Genomic DNA, 16,286 nt, shown 5'->3' on the forward strand with positions numbered 1-16,286 from the left:
TGTCATTCCCCTTATTATTCTTTATTTAAACGATTGTGTAGAAAAAGTAGACCGACTTTTTCTATCAGACTATCAGGAGACAATTTTAATTTGCAAACAATTATCGTTATAATATTTCGCAGCTTCGACATTGCTTTTCCATACAGAGGAAACAATATTTATTTAAAATAATTTTCATATTTATATAATTAAGTTTCATTCGATATTAATTAACATTAGATTTTTCGGAACATTATCATATTATTTTGCTAGGTTACTCCCGTCCTTACGGTAAAAAGTTAACGCATCTTTCCATTGAGAGAAAAGTAACTCAAGTAAAAAGATTAACATTTTTGAGATAGTAAAAAAAATCGAAAGAAAATTTAAAGACTAACATTTCTAGCTCTCAACTAAGAGTGCTTAGAAAAGTGTCATAATTCTAATAAAGGGTTTAATTTATACTATACTAGGGTTACAGTATCCAAATTTTAAAAATTCATGGCATAGTTTTAAAAGATACATTGTAATTAAAATTGTAACATGGAAAGAGAACAAAACTAATCATTCACTATTTTAATTAAAACGTTGTTCCAATTCCAAGAATTTTCCAATGGATCTACTAAAAAATTTCTACTTTCCGATGTACCACTTTTTTTATCAACGGAGCGATGTCATTACGTTCATACGAAAATACAAAAGTACACGTGTTTATTATAAATATGTATTTTAAAGAATTGAGGAAGAGAGAGTTTCTTACGAAGAAATGTTCTTGAAACTTTCCATAAAACAAGTGCACGGGAACACGTGGAAGCATTCATTCATTGACTAGTCGGCGGCGAGCCACCGCTGTCGTATTGGCTCTTGTTTCTCAACAAATAACCGGCGAGAAAGCTTATGGGATCGGCAGGCCTTTCTTTGGCTAGGCAGGACAATGCTTGCAATAATATCGGCACTACTGTCTGATCTAAATACTGCCTGGTTGGAAGAGATTGTACTTCGACACGGGGTTTCTTCGCCGGTACGCCAGATAGATCGCCATCCTTGTCCATCCCTATTACTTTCTGCAATAAAGAATACAAGGGTTATATATTAGCGAACAATTAATAATTAATTATAATACTGTCTGCATATACACACATTTTGCAAACTGTTATTATATAATCACTATACCAGGCAATAAAGAAAACCTAAATATAATTACATTTGCAAAAAAATGATACATAAATCATCTCTCTTTAAAATTAGATCCAAAAATATTAATTAATTTGCGATTTATTATTTTTGAGCTTTATTATTTTATTTTTTTTAACATTTATTTAGTAATTGTGGTTAGCAATTGGTGCAATATAAATCTATATATTTCGTAAGGCTATTCATACAATATGTAAACATAGTCATGCATGATTGTAAAATATTGTAAGTCCATTTCTATTAATGTAAGTTAAGTTTAATCTCAGTTTTTTCTTTTATATATATACACACACACACGCACACATTATATTCTTAAAAATAAAAATAAAAAGAAAAGATAAACGAGATTAATCTACACTGATAGAAATAGACATACAACTGCGTCTTGCAACCACTTGTTATGCTTACACTATTGTAGAATAATCTCTATAAAATTCTTAGGGTTGCTCCGAATATTGTTGCTCCAGTCAGCGCGAAGGTTGTCATCAGGTGACGAGTAACAAGTACACTTCGTCCGACCGCGGTTCCTAACCTCAAAAGTCTGTGCGCCATAAACGCGTGAAACCTTTACGTGTATTGTATTTGTCGTCGTGGCAAACACATTCGACGACAAAACTCCAGGGAAATATTTGTCACTCCGCGCGGACCAGCAGTTATGATTTTCCGTCTAGGTTAAGTGATCACTTACGTGGGTAGCCTCGGATACGGCATTGGCGACGGGTTGAGCCGGCGTTGACGCTTCCGTCCGTTCCTCGGTCGCGTTTTCTGTCGATTAAAAAGAAACGAACGATGAACGGCCGTTATTAGAATGTGATTTCCTGCACCGAGCCTGGCCGAACGATGGCCGGACCGGCCCATGGTTACGCGGAAATAGAAAATAAGGGGATACGTACCACCGCCGGACGCCATCGTGTAAACAATCGTCACTGCCGACCGACGTCGATCTATCGCGGTCGGAGTAAACGTCACCGGCAACGGCGTCGCGCCGGTAAAGCGCGCCGTCGACAAGGTAGCGTTTGGAGTCCGCAACTGTGTAAATAAAGGTAAGTACCAAAGAGAAATAATAATGATGAACATAATAATAATGATAATGATAATGATAATAATTTAATATAATAACGGGCGATTTAATAATGATAATATTTTAATAAATGATGATGTTGATGATAATTCTATTAAAGTGTGAATGATTTAGGAATATTACTGTATTACGTATGTACAACTTCCAGCACAAAATGTTAGTGGAATATCAACAGACTAACAACAGATTTAATCTGAAAATGTTGGCAGATTTTGTTTTTATTTGAAACATCGTATTCTGCTTAAATTCTATTAACAAAATCTAAGCAATGTCAGAAGAAATCGAGCAGATCTACTAGATCATAATTTACTAGATATTATTTGCGGATAATATATATATATATATATCTAGCAAAATCTTGATTTTCCAATATATGAGAATTACAATTTAATATTAAAGAAAAGTATATAATTTTTATATGTATAATATTGCAAATGCATCGATGCATTATTTGAATATAATCACAGAAATAATCATTATACTAAACGGTAGAAGAGAGAGACTTTTTTCTACCTTTTTTATCTTAATTTATTTTTAGAATGACTCAATCAGCTTGTATAAAAGATGAAATAATTAATGATTGATATAAAATATATATAATAAGCATGATTCTATTAAATATAAATGTTAAATAGCATATAATTTTATATATTATGATTAATAATTTTAAGAAATATTATGAACAAAATGTGTTTTAATTCTAGATTATAACATTTAATTGAGATAAAAAAATTATATAATAACAAAAACAGCTAGTTTGAAAATAGAAACGGAGAAGGATCAAATATCTGTAAATAAAGAGTTATATCTTATCGCAACAAAGAGAACATGGAATTTTATTGTACGATGCAAGGGATTGAAAAGTAGAAACTGTATATAGCAGGTATTGAAATAGAATGAAATTCTTGGCTGTAATGAGGACATATTAGATAAAATGAAATACTTGTATATCTAGGATATTGTGAACAAGACAGCACGAATAAAAGATGAATCGCTGATGTATGTTTAACTAGACAGAGGCATGATGTAGATAATTATGTGGTCAAACTTCATAGCATATGTAAATGTAAAATTATGAATTTTGAAACAACTGACCTTCTTTTCAATATTATATCATTTTCATTCAATTTTCACCATTTAATAATTAAAATACATATAGATGTATAATTAAAAATAAATGTAATAATGTTAAATTTCTGGTACTTAATTTTATATAATTCATTGAACCTGGCAGCAATAATTGTTTATCAGCTTGTTACTAAATATATATATATATATATATATATATATATATATATATACATTAATAATAAAATACAGATATATACTGTTTTTTATTATTAAAATATGAAATTTTATAATACAAAGAAATGGCATTTTTCTATTTCTCATGAATAACAACAAATAAATGTGCAGAATTAAAAACAGGAATTAAAATTTTAATTTTGTTGTTTTATTTGAATTTACTATCCACCCAACACATAAAGAAATTTTCATATCATGTAGTTTTTCCTACCCAAATACAATATTTTTAAATGAATGATTCTATTATACGAAAATTAATCTCTTTAACAATTTAACTTTGAATATAGATATAATTGAATAATATATATTTTACGGAATATTTTCTATCTTTTTAAATATTGAAGAGTCTTATTTAGTCTACTATACATAAATAGACCATTTGAAAGATAATTATCAAATCACGCATAGAATATTCTATGTTTAGGAATAATCCTTGAGAAGAATATGATTATATAAGATATCTAAGATAGTGTATTTTTAAAAAGAATATTCTCAGAATAATTATCTTCTTAAAAAAGAATTCTATGAATATTCCATTTTCCTAGTAAAAGATCTGAAGATGTTTTATGACCCAATATATGCTATATATATAAGTATACAATCATATTATTTAAATCAATATAATAAAAAACATTCTAAAAAACAAGAAATAAATTTTCACAGAAAAGACATCTTAATAGAAAAAGTACTCTCAAATTTCGGAGAAAAGCTTTATAATTAGAATATTAATATTCATGCGTGTTGTCTAATGTGTATCTAACATTTCTATGTATTTATGTACAATAATTGATGGAGGGTGGAGACGACAATTGTTTTAAGGTTTATTTATTCAACGCAAAGTTAGACGCTACAACTTTGGTACAAAAACATAAAGTAGTGGCGTTGAGAGGAAACGGTACACTGCGAGCGGATCCTCGAGTCTCCTCGAGCGCAAGGGATGTTGTATTCGCGAGTTTTCCTTTCTCTCTTTTCTTTCTTTACATACGTCTTCGATTCTCTTCCATTATCAAACGAGTCACGTTCCCGCAATTCTTTCGCAACGTGCGCGAGGATCGTCAAAAGGACGCGAAGGAAACGCTTCGAGTTTGACAGGCGACGCGACGTAAGGTAAGGAAGGCGGGAAGGGGGGAGGGCTCCACAAGAGCTCCTCGAAGAACCGCGTTCGCCGTCGTACGAAAAGAACAGCCAAATGCTTTCAACGCATATTATCAATCAAGCATACACAAGCGAGCGACACGCATCGCGGCGTCTCTCCACACAAAAAAAATAGTAACGTCGACTCTTGCAAAGAATTACTATGCAGTATAACGTCGATCACGAAAAGCGCGACGAGCGAACGATGGGCTCATGGGGTGTTCGGCAAGAGGGGGCCATCGAGCGGCGAACGGTACCGATCTTAACGTGGATGCTACTGTGTGAGGGCAAAGCAACCGCGAGCGAAAATTACATTGGATGGATGCAAAGCATTGGCGGTAAGCAAAAGTGGACGTAAAAATGTCAGTCTTTCAGTCGATATTCATCAACCCGTTTATCAATTCGTTTCAGCTTGCAAGAAACATTTGATGTTCAGCCGAAATTCCGATTTAACTGATTGTCGCTAAATGCCATCTCGTTTTTCACCTCAACCCCTCTCTTGCCGGCCACCCCGGGCCGTTCACAACATAAACGTTTATCACCTGTGCGACGTCGCGGACGTCCACCTCGCTTAAAGACAAAAAGATAAACCGCGACCAAGGTAACGCGCGGGACGTGATCATATTATTACTATTATATTATTACGAATGCATTAATATCATTATCATCGTTATCATCATTATCGGCTTGTGCCGTAATAGCTCTGGTTAGATTCGGAAGCGATTCAAAGCGACAAGGTTTTTCACGTTGACAGGGACAAGGAGAGGGGGGAGGGAAATATTGAGTTACGTGAGTAGAACGTGATACTGTGTAAATCGTAAAGGGTGACTCGGGGTACGAGATACGTCTACGTTAATTACGGTAAGAGCGCGATCGTAACATATACACGAGACACGAGGCTTTCTGCGCAGCCTTTTAAAATCACATCGATGAGTAAAAGTGCGTTGGCGCGTCGAGCCGCGCGGCCAGTTTCGAGAATGGCAGAGGGTAGGAATTCCTCTGCATGGGCAGAGGCGACTCAAATGTACGAAGCACCCTTGTGTGAAGCTCGCTTTGAGCATTACGGGAAAAAAAAAACTTTCGACCGTGTGTGCGCATTTGGCTTTAATTCCATTCACAATATATCACGAAATGACGGCAGTAGCAATTTAGGCCATACTAATTGTAATTCGAACTAATCGAAACATGATAGCACCAGAATATATTAATATCAAATAATTTTGAAAATGTTGACTTTTTTGAACGATAAATCTAATAGATGAAATTGAGTTAATGATGACCCTAGCAAGGAGCAATGAACTCTCAAGATGTGACTTGTTCGCGATCTAGAATTAAATACGCGCGATTGGTGTTACAATCCGCGTTGCGATCAGACGTTACTCTCAGAGGGAGGGCGGAGGAGGGTGCTTCTCGACCCGGTCGCCCAACTGGCAGCCGGCTCGCGCATCGCCTCGGCAAACAAATGCGACACCTAGAAATAGCTACTTACAACGTATGTATATAGTTAGCGTATATATATATATAATATATATATATATATTTATATTTATATTTATATGTATATATCTAGAAATAGTATCGTGATAAAAACGAACTATGAGACACGGCGTCGTAGCCGCGGCGTCGCGCGACGTCGGGCTGGCGTGCATCCGAAAGAAGCTCGGGAAGCATCCGCTTCACCTCGCTCGCACATCGAACCAACGAAAGATCATGTGTCGTCCGATCGCGTCCGGGCGACAAGTTAGAAAGACAAGATCAACTTCAATTCGAACTCGCGTCTCCTGAGATAATACGTTAACCAGAATCCCGACCTCTCGCCTCGTCGCGAGAATCCAACGACGCCTTCTCGCGACCATCCGTCCGACTTACAAGCTATCTACGTTAAATCGTCAGCTTTCTTTTATATTACTCGAATCGCTTACACCTGTAACGATCATCGTCGCGATGTCAGTGAATCTTTACGTACGGTACGTCGCAGATCGATCGATGCTAGAAGATTAGCACGAAGGGCTTGGGGAATAATTAGGTGTTTACAGCGGATATCTAAATATCTATATCATATAGGACGACAGCAAGTGTGTAATAGTGTATGGCGTATATTGCGTGTACGCGCCAGCGCGCGTGGCGATGATGTTATATGTATTGTTATGTAAATGTTATGTGGCTGGCCTGCCGTGTAGTTACCGAAGCGTTCCCTCGATGGCTTGCCGCGTTGTTGTTCTTCCTACGGACAGTCGATCCGGTGTTCTCGTGTGTGTACGGGACCTCTCTCAATCTCTCTCCCCTTTCGAGCGAGCGATGGGAATGTCTCGAATCGATCGCTTAAATTAGATCGCTAGAAGGACGACGACGACGACGGCGACGAAAGACGAAAAAAGCGACGACGTACCCTATAAATCTTGCTCTCCGCGACGTCGAGACTCAAGATTACCGATCGTCAAGGGGATTGGAGGGGGGGGGGTGTTAGGGGGCGAGGAGATGGGGACACAACCTTCGTTACGAAATTATAAATCGTATAGTATATGTATATAGTATATGTGTGTACGTATGTATCTAAATATCGTACGCCCGCAGGGAGCGGCAGTGTGGCACAACCATGACTTAAAAAGCGACCAACTAATCTCATGTATACGCATTTATGTCGTTCCAGATGTTTCCTTCCTTCTTTTTTCCCCGTTATCATTACGCAATTTCCGCGACGAATGTATAACCTAGGATCATATCCCGGATATATATTTATCAGAAGACCCCCGTTAAATCCACCGTCGCCGAGAGCACCATCGCGGGCCGCGTCTCTGCCGCAGCTGAGCGTCCGCGAACACGACTTCCGGCTGTGTTCGCCTTCCTACAGGACAGTCTCCCTCGCGGCAGGTCTCTCGAGCCTCGGAATCCCGCGTGCACGTTCGACGAAAACAAATTCTCCCCGATAATCGGAATATTGCATCACGTGCGAGGATGGATAGTTGAATTTATAAATTTGCGTCGTCGAGAGTATCTTCACAAATCTCATCGAATCCGAACGCGCATCATCATCGAGGAAGACACGTATCAAAACGCAAGTCGTTTTCTTCGATCAGGTTAGCGTAAAAAAATTTTTTTTCGAACGATGTAGTCGAACGTACGCGAGGAGTTCCAGGAGACCCAGGTAAAAGAGTTATTACGAACATAGCGTGGCTGACCTCACGAATCGCTGTGCCTCCTTCGCGGTAAGGGCAGTAGATATAGACAGTCTTAAGTTTGGCCTTCCCGATAATGTGCGTAATCGATTAAAATTCAGTTCGAAAAAGTTGATTAAAAACAAGGCAGTTTTGAAATTGGGCCTTCAGCCAGGATTAAATGCAAACGAACGTACCCGAGGAAGTACATGAAAAGAGCGGAAGGCCGAAGAGCGAAAGTGAGAAAAGGACATTTACGTGATATAGTCGCGAAAGGGCGAAGGAGGCGGTCCCATTTTGCGAGGCAGACTCTGCAAAATTCTCGTCCGTAATCACGATCTCGAGATGATATCAATACGCGTACACCTTAAACGGTAAATCGAATCTATCTACTCGCGACGACGTCTCTAATTTCTATCGTAAATCGTTGCAAATTGGACCGACGACAGCACCGGGGGAAGAGTTGGCGTGCGCTTCATTTCCGCATCTCTCGACTATGCTTTCCTCGCGATCGCCGGCTATCGAGAGAGGCGGAAGACCACGGAAGATGACGATTTACAGGTTACACTGCCACAGTATCGTAGGGTGTGAGGAGTCCCCCGTGACTGCCGTGGGGGGCGCCGGTTTGCCGGCCGGGAGCTTCGTTTCTGCAACAAGAATTTGCGTTTTTGGCGATCCGACGGAGACCAAGCGTTTACTACGTAACAGTCCTACCCGCTTGCAAAGATCTCTCCTGCGTAATTTTACAGCAAGTTTTCCCGTATTTATTTCTAATGTTACACGGACTAATTTTTCTCCTAGAATGTAGCCTCAAAATCATGATGATAGCGGAACAACATAGCTTCGAAAAATTACTTTCAACAAAATTTAGTAAAATTTTTATTAAAATTATCAAAATAATCAAATTCTTTGAAGTTTGTATTGTTCCATGACTTTAAAAATAAATTCTCTTTGTTTAGAAAGACAAAAGCATTTGTCTAATCAACTATGCAAAGAAGAGATCTGCGTGCGAATTGGGCTGAAACATGCACTATAAACAACAACTATAATAATAGCGATAATGGCTGACAGCAATGATAATGCTATGAATAGTATGAATAAATAAAATATAAAAATAGCAATCGTAAACATGTCAGTCGTTAACATATCAATGGCGTAAGCAGATTAGCAAATAGCGAGTTTAATAGCGGTGTCAATGGCAACAATTGCAGTGAAAATACAACACAGTTTATCGTTATTACACATTCTAGTTTCGAATTAGTTACATAGTTTAGTTAATTAGCTACACACGTGACATTATTCATTAAAGCTACATGCGAACACATGTTGTATTAGTAAGCAGTTCTCGATGATTCTGGGGGACTCTGTCATGTCTGAAAACAACGTTTTAAAAGGTCGTCTACTCTGCTCGCCGCAAAACAAATCGGGTAGCCGAACTTCAATGGGATGATGAAAATCAGTAGAAAATGGCAGTGCTGGGGAAAATAGTTAGTTGAAACAGAAAATAGTAATAGAAATATTTATTTAAAGGATGTATCTATAAAGAGTATTATTTGAAATAAGTATTTTATGTACAAAATATATAAAAAAACAAATTATATTTAATATTAATATTTACTCGAAATGAGATATATCTTTACATAAGGGGATACAACTCCAATTAATTCTGACTTTGACATATGTATAACATATATAAAGGAAAAAGAGCAAACGTAAGAGTACTGACCAAGTTTTCCTTATAAATTAATCAGTGGTCTTGTACAGTTTTTTTTTTAGATAAACTTACATAAAATTTTAAAATATTATATTTTCATCATAAAGTTATTAAAACAACAATGTCGTTAAAAAATTATCAAATTAGGAAGATGAGATTTATATAAGTATATCTCGAAAATTATATGAGCTCGCCGATTTGTATAAAAAAGTTGATCAGTATACTCCTCTCTCTGTATAATATACATCAATATTATTGGAGCTGTCTCACCTAATGTAAAAAAATACCTAAAATATTCATCTTACATTTTTGATACATCATGGATAAGAACAAATTTCTTCAGTTTTCTATTGCTATTTATTATTTTCTATTTTGTACTTTAAAGAAATAGAAGATACATAAATAAACAATAGAAAAAAAGAGGAAATTTATCATTTATAGATACATCTGTTAAATAAATATTTTTTATTGAATCTATTTCATTTTGTGTTTCTCCAGTGAAAATGGAAAATGGTATGACGCATCTCAAAAGCTCTTCACATTAACATTTGTCTTTAACATTTGTACACCCTGACTTGATTATGTTTAACGGACTTACGGCTTCCTGCGTAATTAGTCATGAAACAAGAAAAGATCAGATGTTCGTTAAACAATTAAACAGTTAATTATTCGAGGCTCTTCGAAGGTCGTTAGTGAACCACCGTGCACTCGATCGTCGTCAATCGACAATTCAATTGCGCACCCGAGTATTCGAATGAGGGTATGTAGCGAGGATACAAATCGAAAGAATCGCTCGATAATGTAGTCCTTTAAAGAAAATTGATCGGATAAAGGCGAATCGGATTGTGGCCAATAGGTCGTGGCGAGCGATCATAAAACGTCGCTCGATTCGGAAAACACTCGGGGATATTTTACCGATAATTACAAATCTCTCGCGTGAAAGTGATATCGGCTCGAGACACAGCGGCAGGAACGGTGTAACGCTATTTAAACCGTTCACCGTTAACCAAGCTCACTCGCGCTCTACTGACCTCTCTATGAGTTTACGCATCTCCTCGGTGGTCATGCCGTCCTTGCCGCGAGCATTCACTGAAATAGAAAAACACACGGCACGATTGACACAACGATTAAACTACTACGACAACACGTAACATGCAATTTGTGGAGACTAATATAAACGATTAGGCTTAAAAAAAAGACCAATAAAAAAAAGAAAGAAAAACACATAGTCCACAGCGAGTCTTCTTCATTCGCGACTCGCCCGTCATGCGATACTGTCCGCATAATGAGCCGCCGTACGCCTAATAATGCTTAGTGCATATGAAACGAGCATCAATAATGAGTCTGAATCGGAGCGAGATCGTTTTTCATGAGGGAGCATGTCGCCGGACCGGGCGAGATTCGAACGGGGAAGGTGAGTCGATTGCGACTTCCCCGTCGGACCGGCTCGGGTCGCAGCTTCATGATCTTCCCTATTCCTCGTTCTCCGAGCTGCCGCGAATCTTTCTACTGACCGCCATAGTTGCGATTGACAAGCTGATCACGATCGCACTCGGCCTCGCTGATCTCGTTGCTCTCCTTGCTGTCGTTGAAGCTAGAGTTGTTCTGATCCTGGTGGTTCCTCGGCGGCGGTGGAGGCGGCTCCGGCGAGTTAGACATAGGAAGGTTGCGAGCCGAGCCTACGCTACGACGTCCAACCGATCCGCGTGATCCGTAATGATCGTAAGGTGCGCCGTATTGTGACCCGTATTGCGACCCGTACTGGTCTTCCTCGGGAGCACAGTTAGCCGGATCATCGTATTCGGGTGCGAAGACATTGTGCGTGCCGCTGCCGCCTCCTTGGGATGGCACTCGAGAGTAGCGGCCATTTTGACGGGGCTGCAGAAAGAATCGGTCGCGATTGTAGCGATGGTTACTAACAGTTGCTAAATACGACTTGCAAAATAATTCAATTTTACAAGTACCTTCGGGATACTTGTGAAACTTGCAATAGCATAGAAATATGTTAATTAAAGTTCTCCAGCTTAAAAAATAAAGGAGAGTTACTTTTTATTCACATTTTAACATCGAGACTTTTAATAATCCCTTCTTCAAAATAATAAATAACGAACAAAATTTGAATAATATAAATAATAATTTGTTTTTTCATTTTCTTTATAATATATTAATAAATATTGACAGAAAAAAATTGAAAAAAAATATTTATAATAATGATTTAAGTGTAATAACAAGCGTCGTCGCCACATTTTCATCACTAGACTAAAATTATAAGTCATATTTAAAGAAAATAGAAAATTATTTAAAGAAAATTATTCTGCTAAAAATTTCAGGAATGCTTATATAAATAATCATACATATATTTTCAAAATTTGATCAAACTCTATTACGTGAAAATACTGAAGAATTTCCTTATATACGCAAATGAGGTATAGAGTACCATAGATTGAGATCCAGAGCGGCTATGAGCAGAAGCGTTAGTTGGATGTCCTACGGGTGGTCCCATAGTGCCAGAATGGCCGTTTCCTGGATGAGGGAAGGTCTGGAATTGCATAGCTTTACTCGGGTCCATTTCTTCGCGGAATCCCAATAGATGGAAGGTAGCATACGGGCAAATCTCATCCTCCATACCTGCAAATGGACAATCAACCAGGGTAGACTCTGCCGCTACGGGCGAAAAATCTATGAGACATTGTTTAACGATAAAAAGATATATAATTGCTATAATTGTTTCTCGCGTGTAAAATTTATTTCTAAGTTCAACTTGATCCAGAATGGAATCGAAAAAGTGATTTATAAGCAATCCTTTTTATTTTTAATTTTACGTGCGCTTTCTATTCAGATTAAAAAATGAGCCAAGAAACTTTAAAACTTTCTTTTCTTTTACTCACTTTAATGTTTCTTCTTTCCTCGATTCTCATTCTATATTGAATCATTAAATCTTCAAAAACTGATCATGCGTATTAAAAATGTATTTAAATAAACTTGAAAATCCATTGACGCCCGATCATCACATCGATTATTTACATAATTTTTGTTATGCATAGAACAATAATGTATTTTACTTTTTAATTAATTAATCATTTTAAGTTTATCTATACCTATTCAAAATAAAATATCTTTTTTTCATCTTAAAAATTCTAATTGATATGATAATAACGGACATAGAGATTTTTGTTTTAAGAGAAGATAATGAATGAGTAGATGAATTCCTCCTCATGTAATTCGTGTCGTTTGTTGGCGTGCTATGAACGCAAGCATGCGGAAACGTGCAAACATTGAGAAACGTGCCGTTAAAGTGATACGAAGTTCACGGAACGAGGGACTTACGAAGACCGGCTGGGATGAACCAGCAACATCGCTGGCTGCGGCCTGCGATCAGTCTTGTGGGGCAATCGGACGAATGCCGTATATCCCCTTAATCGAAATTGCTAATACCAACCTCTGTGCGAAAGACCGTCCGCGCTGCCCAAGCGTGGTGGCGGTGGGCATCTCCTGTTCGGCGCGTAGTGACTCAATTCCTCATACATATGTCGCCTCGGATCCCACGTCGAGTGACTCCTTAACGAGCCAGTTCCACCTATCAAACACATACTACAAAGGTCGTACGACACGCTGGCGCCTATCAAGATTTATTTCCGCCAACTAACAAACTTATTTTAGAAGATTTGAAATTTTGGGGAGAAGGTAGTCTTTACTTTTTTTTTTTTTTAAGATAATGACTAATAAATCTAATATATAATATCAGTATAGTCGACACTCGTTAGGCACCAACGGCGTGGTAAGCGCAAACAAGTAGAGACGAACGTTATGTCTCCGCTGGAGGGATGTACAGACTTAATAACGTATATAAGAACATTTCGAAGCATGGCGAACGAAAAAAAACTGGCAATGATCGTGTATACGGGTTCTGTCTGGCCTGGGAATCTGTCTGACACTGATTGGGACCCTAACGTTGTATGTGCGTTGAATCTCAATGTGTGTCTCTTGAGAAAAGATGAAAGAAGGAACTATCGTGCCGATGCGACAACAACTAGACACGTAGTTGAAACTGGTCTAAAAGGTAAGTGTTGGCAGTTGTGGCTTACTTATAACTGTACCTCGCTTGATACGATCGCAGGTGTTATAATTCGAACCAGGCACAGGTGGAAGCTTGCGATTCGGTGGCGCGATGTAGCCCAGTTCATCGCGAAGATCAGATCTACGTTTATCTAGTGTAGCGCCGCCAACTCCAGTCTGCTGGTAGACTACGTCATCTGAAATGAGGATGCTCGATCCAATAAATATGAATTCTTGCTATTTCTGATTTCATTGTTGATGTATTGTATTGATTATATATGCCATCACCCATGCTTGTGTAATAAAAGGAAAACGTAGGAAGATTAAATGTTTGGAGAGGATTTCAAGACTAGGGTGGCCGACGCGTGGACCGAGATCGTCAGGAAATTATTATGGCAATGTTACAAAATTGCAAAGTAGTATTACGATTAGCTAATTAAGATTACAAGATTTTTGCCGCAAAAATTTTATTCCCTGACAAACCTCCACCGTCTTTATGTGACATAGTAAGTAAAAGTAATTAAAAAAAATTGGTATACATTGTCCCTCGTAATATTTCTCGTCGGCTGAAGAGATACCTCGCAGCCGCGTTTGCTCCGGACCTCGAGTTCTTCTCGAGAGTGCCACGCAAATGACAACTATTCCTACTATTATGACAACGATTGTCGCGCCGACCGGCACTACCACATTTACATCAAGCCAGCTGGGTAACCATGGAAAGTATCGTCTCACATCCGCGGTGTTATCGTTACCGCTATTACGTACAGGAGGTGCGATTGTTCCTGTTCAGAGAAAAAAAAATAGATGGATAATGGTTACCTTTATCGCTATTGTGACCCTTCCCCCTAAGAACGCAGATCACGATGACGGCAACGATTATGACGAGTATGGCTGCTACCACAGGCACGACCAGATTTAAGTTAGCCATGAAAATTTTCATCGGATCTTCGTCGTTGCCACCACCGTTTACGTCTGGTAACTCGCGGGCCGGTGCAATGGTGCCTGGAACAGAAAACGTTTCGGCGACCGTTCACTCCAGCCACCATTGGCACCGGCTACGAGGCGCCTCTATACATCAGATCATCATCGCCCGTACTCACCGCCAGTCACCGTCAAAGTTGCAAATTCATATTCAGCCACGGCAAAACCGGCATTATTGTGAGCCGTGACACGCAAATGATACCAGCTAGCGGGATCCAAATCCAAAACTACGAAATTACCGCCCGGCTTGACGTTATTCGATACCTGGTTCCATTCCTGTTGCAACCTGAAGAATGCGAAACACGCGCTTTTAACTATCGATCTTGATATTGGTTGGACGTTTCCTATATATTTTCTTTTCATCTTACTTCTTCTTATGTTCAACAACGAAGTACAACATCGGGCAGCCACCGTCCGACCAGGTGCTCAAGTGCAGAGTGATGCTATTCGTGGATACCTCAATGAATCTTGCCGCTTCAGGAATAATTGGTTTAGAGCCCTTTGTGCGCGTGTTCAGAATGTCCGAAGGATCGCCAATTCCGATTCTGCAAAAGAGTCTCGTATATATACAACTTCTCATTGTAAAAGATTACAATTATAATTTACAATTCTGTTGGTCAAGTTACCCGTTATAAGCCGTGACATAGATCTGATATCGGGAACCGCACCACAAATTTTCGAGAGTATATTTCTGTGCTGTAGAGCTGATCTGAACGGTTTCCCAATCACCGAATTCGGGTTTGTAATGAATCGTGTAACCGTGAATCGGTGCGTTATCGGTTGGATGAGGGCGCAACTTCATCGTCAATGAATTAGTAGTGGTGGCGGTAAGGGTAACCTGCGGGGAGTGCGGAGGAGCTACGGAAATATAACGTTAATTTTAATTTAATCGATAACCAAAATCAGAAAATAGAATCCATGTGAGAATATCTGTATACCATGTACGACCAGCTGATGAGTCACAGTGTCGTGTCCAAAAGAGTTTTCCACATAACAAGAATATTCTCCAGCGTCCGCGCGATCGACTTCTTTGATGAATAATGATCCCTCAGGTAATTGCCGCAGTCGATCGCTCGGTTGAAGTGTAGCACCTCGTACCTTCCATGTTACTTCTGGTGCGGGTACACCGACAGTAAGACACGGCAACTTAACATCCTCTTTGTATGTCGCAGTAAACTTGTCATCGAACGACGCAATCTTAGCTGGTACTGTACAAACATATAAAGTATAAAACTTAGAACACCTTTTAATTTATAACAGATCATAAAAATTTGTAAACAATTTACAAATTTGATTTATCGCAACCAAATATATTTTGAGCTAGGCAATAACAAATTACCTCGAACGCTTGGTCCTAAAGTCACAATCTTGGAAGCTTCACCTTCGCCGATGTTCGTACTAGCGGTCACCCAGAATTCATATCTGAGTTGTTTATCTAATCCAGATGCTTCGTGAGTTAGTTGATTTGGCGGTACTTTCTGGCTGGTCGCCTCCTCTGCGTTGTCCGCTTTCGTGTAAACAGTATATTGAGAAATAACTCCATTAGGCTGGCTGGGCGGACGCCATGAGATAAGAATGGATTCCGCAGACATGACTAGAGCTTTGATAGCGATGGGAGCTTCGGGTGCTGAAAGTAAACGCGGAAAATATAATATGTCCGAAAAAATGTGCCTTCGCATATTGAATAGTT

General features: G+C 38.7%; 2 protein-coding genes across 56 annotated transcripts in view; both read right to left on the reverse strand.

Annotated features, from left to right (window-relative positions):
- Window positions 1-2,176, reverse strand: part of LOC105830914 (protein dpy-30 homolog) — a 44,671-nt gene extending 42,495 nt beyond the window's left edge. For 5 of the 6 annotated variants that reach the window (XR_004963175.1, XR_004963172.1, XR_004963174.1 and 2 more), the window contains exons 1-3: window positions 2,064-2,176; window positions 1,859-1,935; window positions 737-1,040 (exon numbers count right to left, since the gene is read on the reverse strand). Coding sequence is in view for 1 of the 6 variants with exons in the window: in XM_012670609.3 (XP_012526063.3) it covers window positions 798-1,040; window positions 1,859-1,935; window positions 2,064-2,079 (336 nt within the window). In the remaining 5 variants the exon portion in view is untranslated. Of the gene's footprint in view, window positions 1-2; window positions 1,041-1,858; window positions 1,936-2,063 lie in introns of those variants that run through there. The other variant, XM_012670609.3, reaches the window with a different exon arrangement.
- A 2,188-nt stretch (window positions 2,177-4,364) lies between these two features.
- The window catches only part of LOC105830916 (Down syndrome cell adhesion molecule-like protein Dscam2), a 78,069-nt gene continuing 66,147 nt past the window's right edge, over window positions 4,365-16,286 (reverse strand). For 37 of the 50 annotated variants that reach the window (XM_036286617.1, XM_036286603.1, XM_036286601.1 and 34 more), the window contains exons 18-30: window positions 15,936-16,223; window positions 15,535-15,804; window positions 15,223-15,454; window positions 14,965-15,141; window positions 14,716-14,882; window positions 14,155-14,397; window positions 13,657-13,812; window positions 12,999-13,136; window positions 11,997-12,187; window positions 11,074-11,437; window positions 10,591-10,648; window positions 10,158-10,163; window positions 4,365-8,492 (exon numbers count right to left, since the gene is read on the reverse strand). In XM_036286617.1, coding sequence (XP_036142510.1) covers window positions 8,408-8,492; window positions 10,158-10,163; window positions 10,591-10,648; window positions 11,074-11,437; window positions 11,997-12,187; window positions 12,999-13,136; window positions 13,657-13,812; window positions 14,155-14,397; window positions 14,716-14,882; window positions 14,965-15,141; window positions 15,223-15,454; window positions 15,535-15,804; window positions 15,936-16,223 — 2,375 coding nt within the window. In that variant the 3' untranslated portion in view covers window positions 4,365-8,407. Of the gene's footprint in view, window positions 8,493-10,157; window positions 10,164-10,590; window positions 10,649-11,073; window positions 11,438-11,996; window positions 12,188-12,998; window positions 13,137-13,656; window positions 13,813-14,154; window positions 14,398-14,434; window positions 14,618-14,715; window positions 14,883-14,964; window positions 15,142-15,222; window positions 15,455-15,534; window positions 15,805-15,935; window positions 16,224-16,286 lie in introns of all 50 variants that reach the window. The other 13 variants (XM_036286637.1, XM_028192588.2, XM_028192589.2 and 10 more) reach the window with 3 other exon arrangements.

Source organism: Monomorium pharaonis, chromosome 5 (genome assembly GCF_013373865.1).
Source record: "Monomorium pharaonis isolate MP-MQ-018 chromosome 5, ASM1337386v2, whole genome shotgun sequence".
Classification (NCBI taxonomy): domain Eukaryota; kingdom Metazoa; phylum Arthropoda; class Insecta; order Hymenoptera; family Formicidae; genus Monomorium; species Monomorium pharaonis.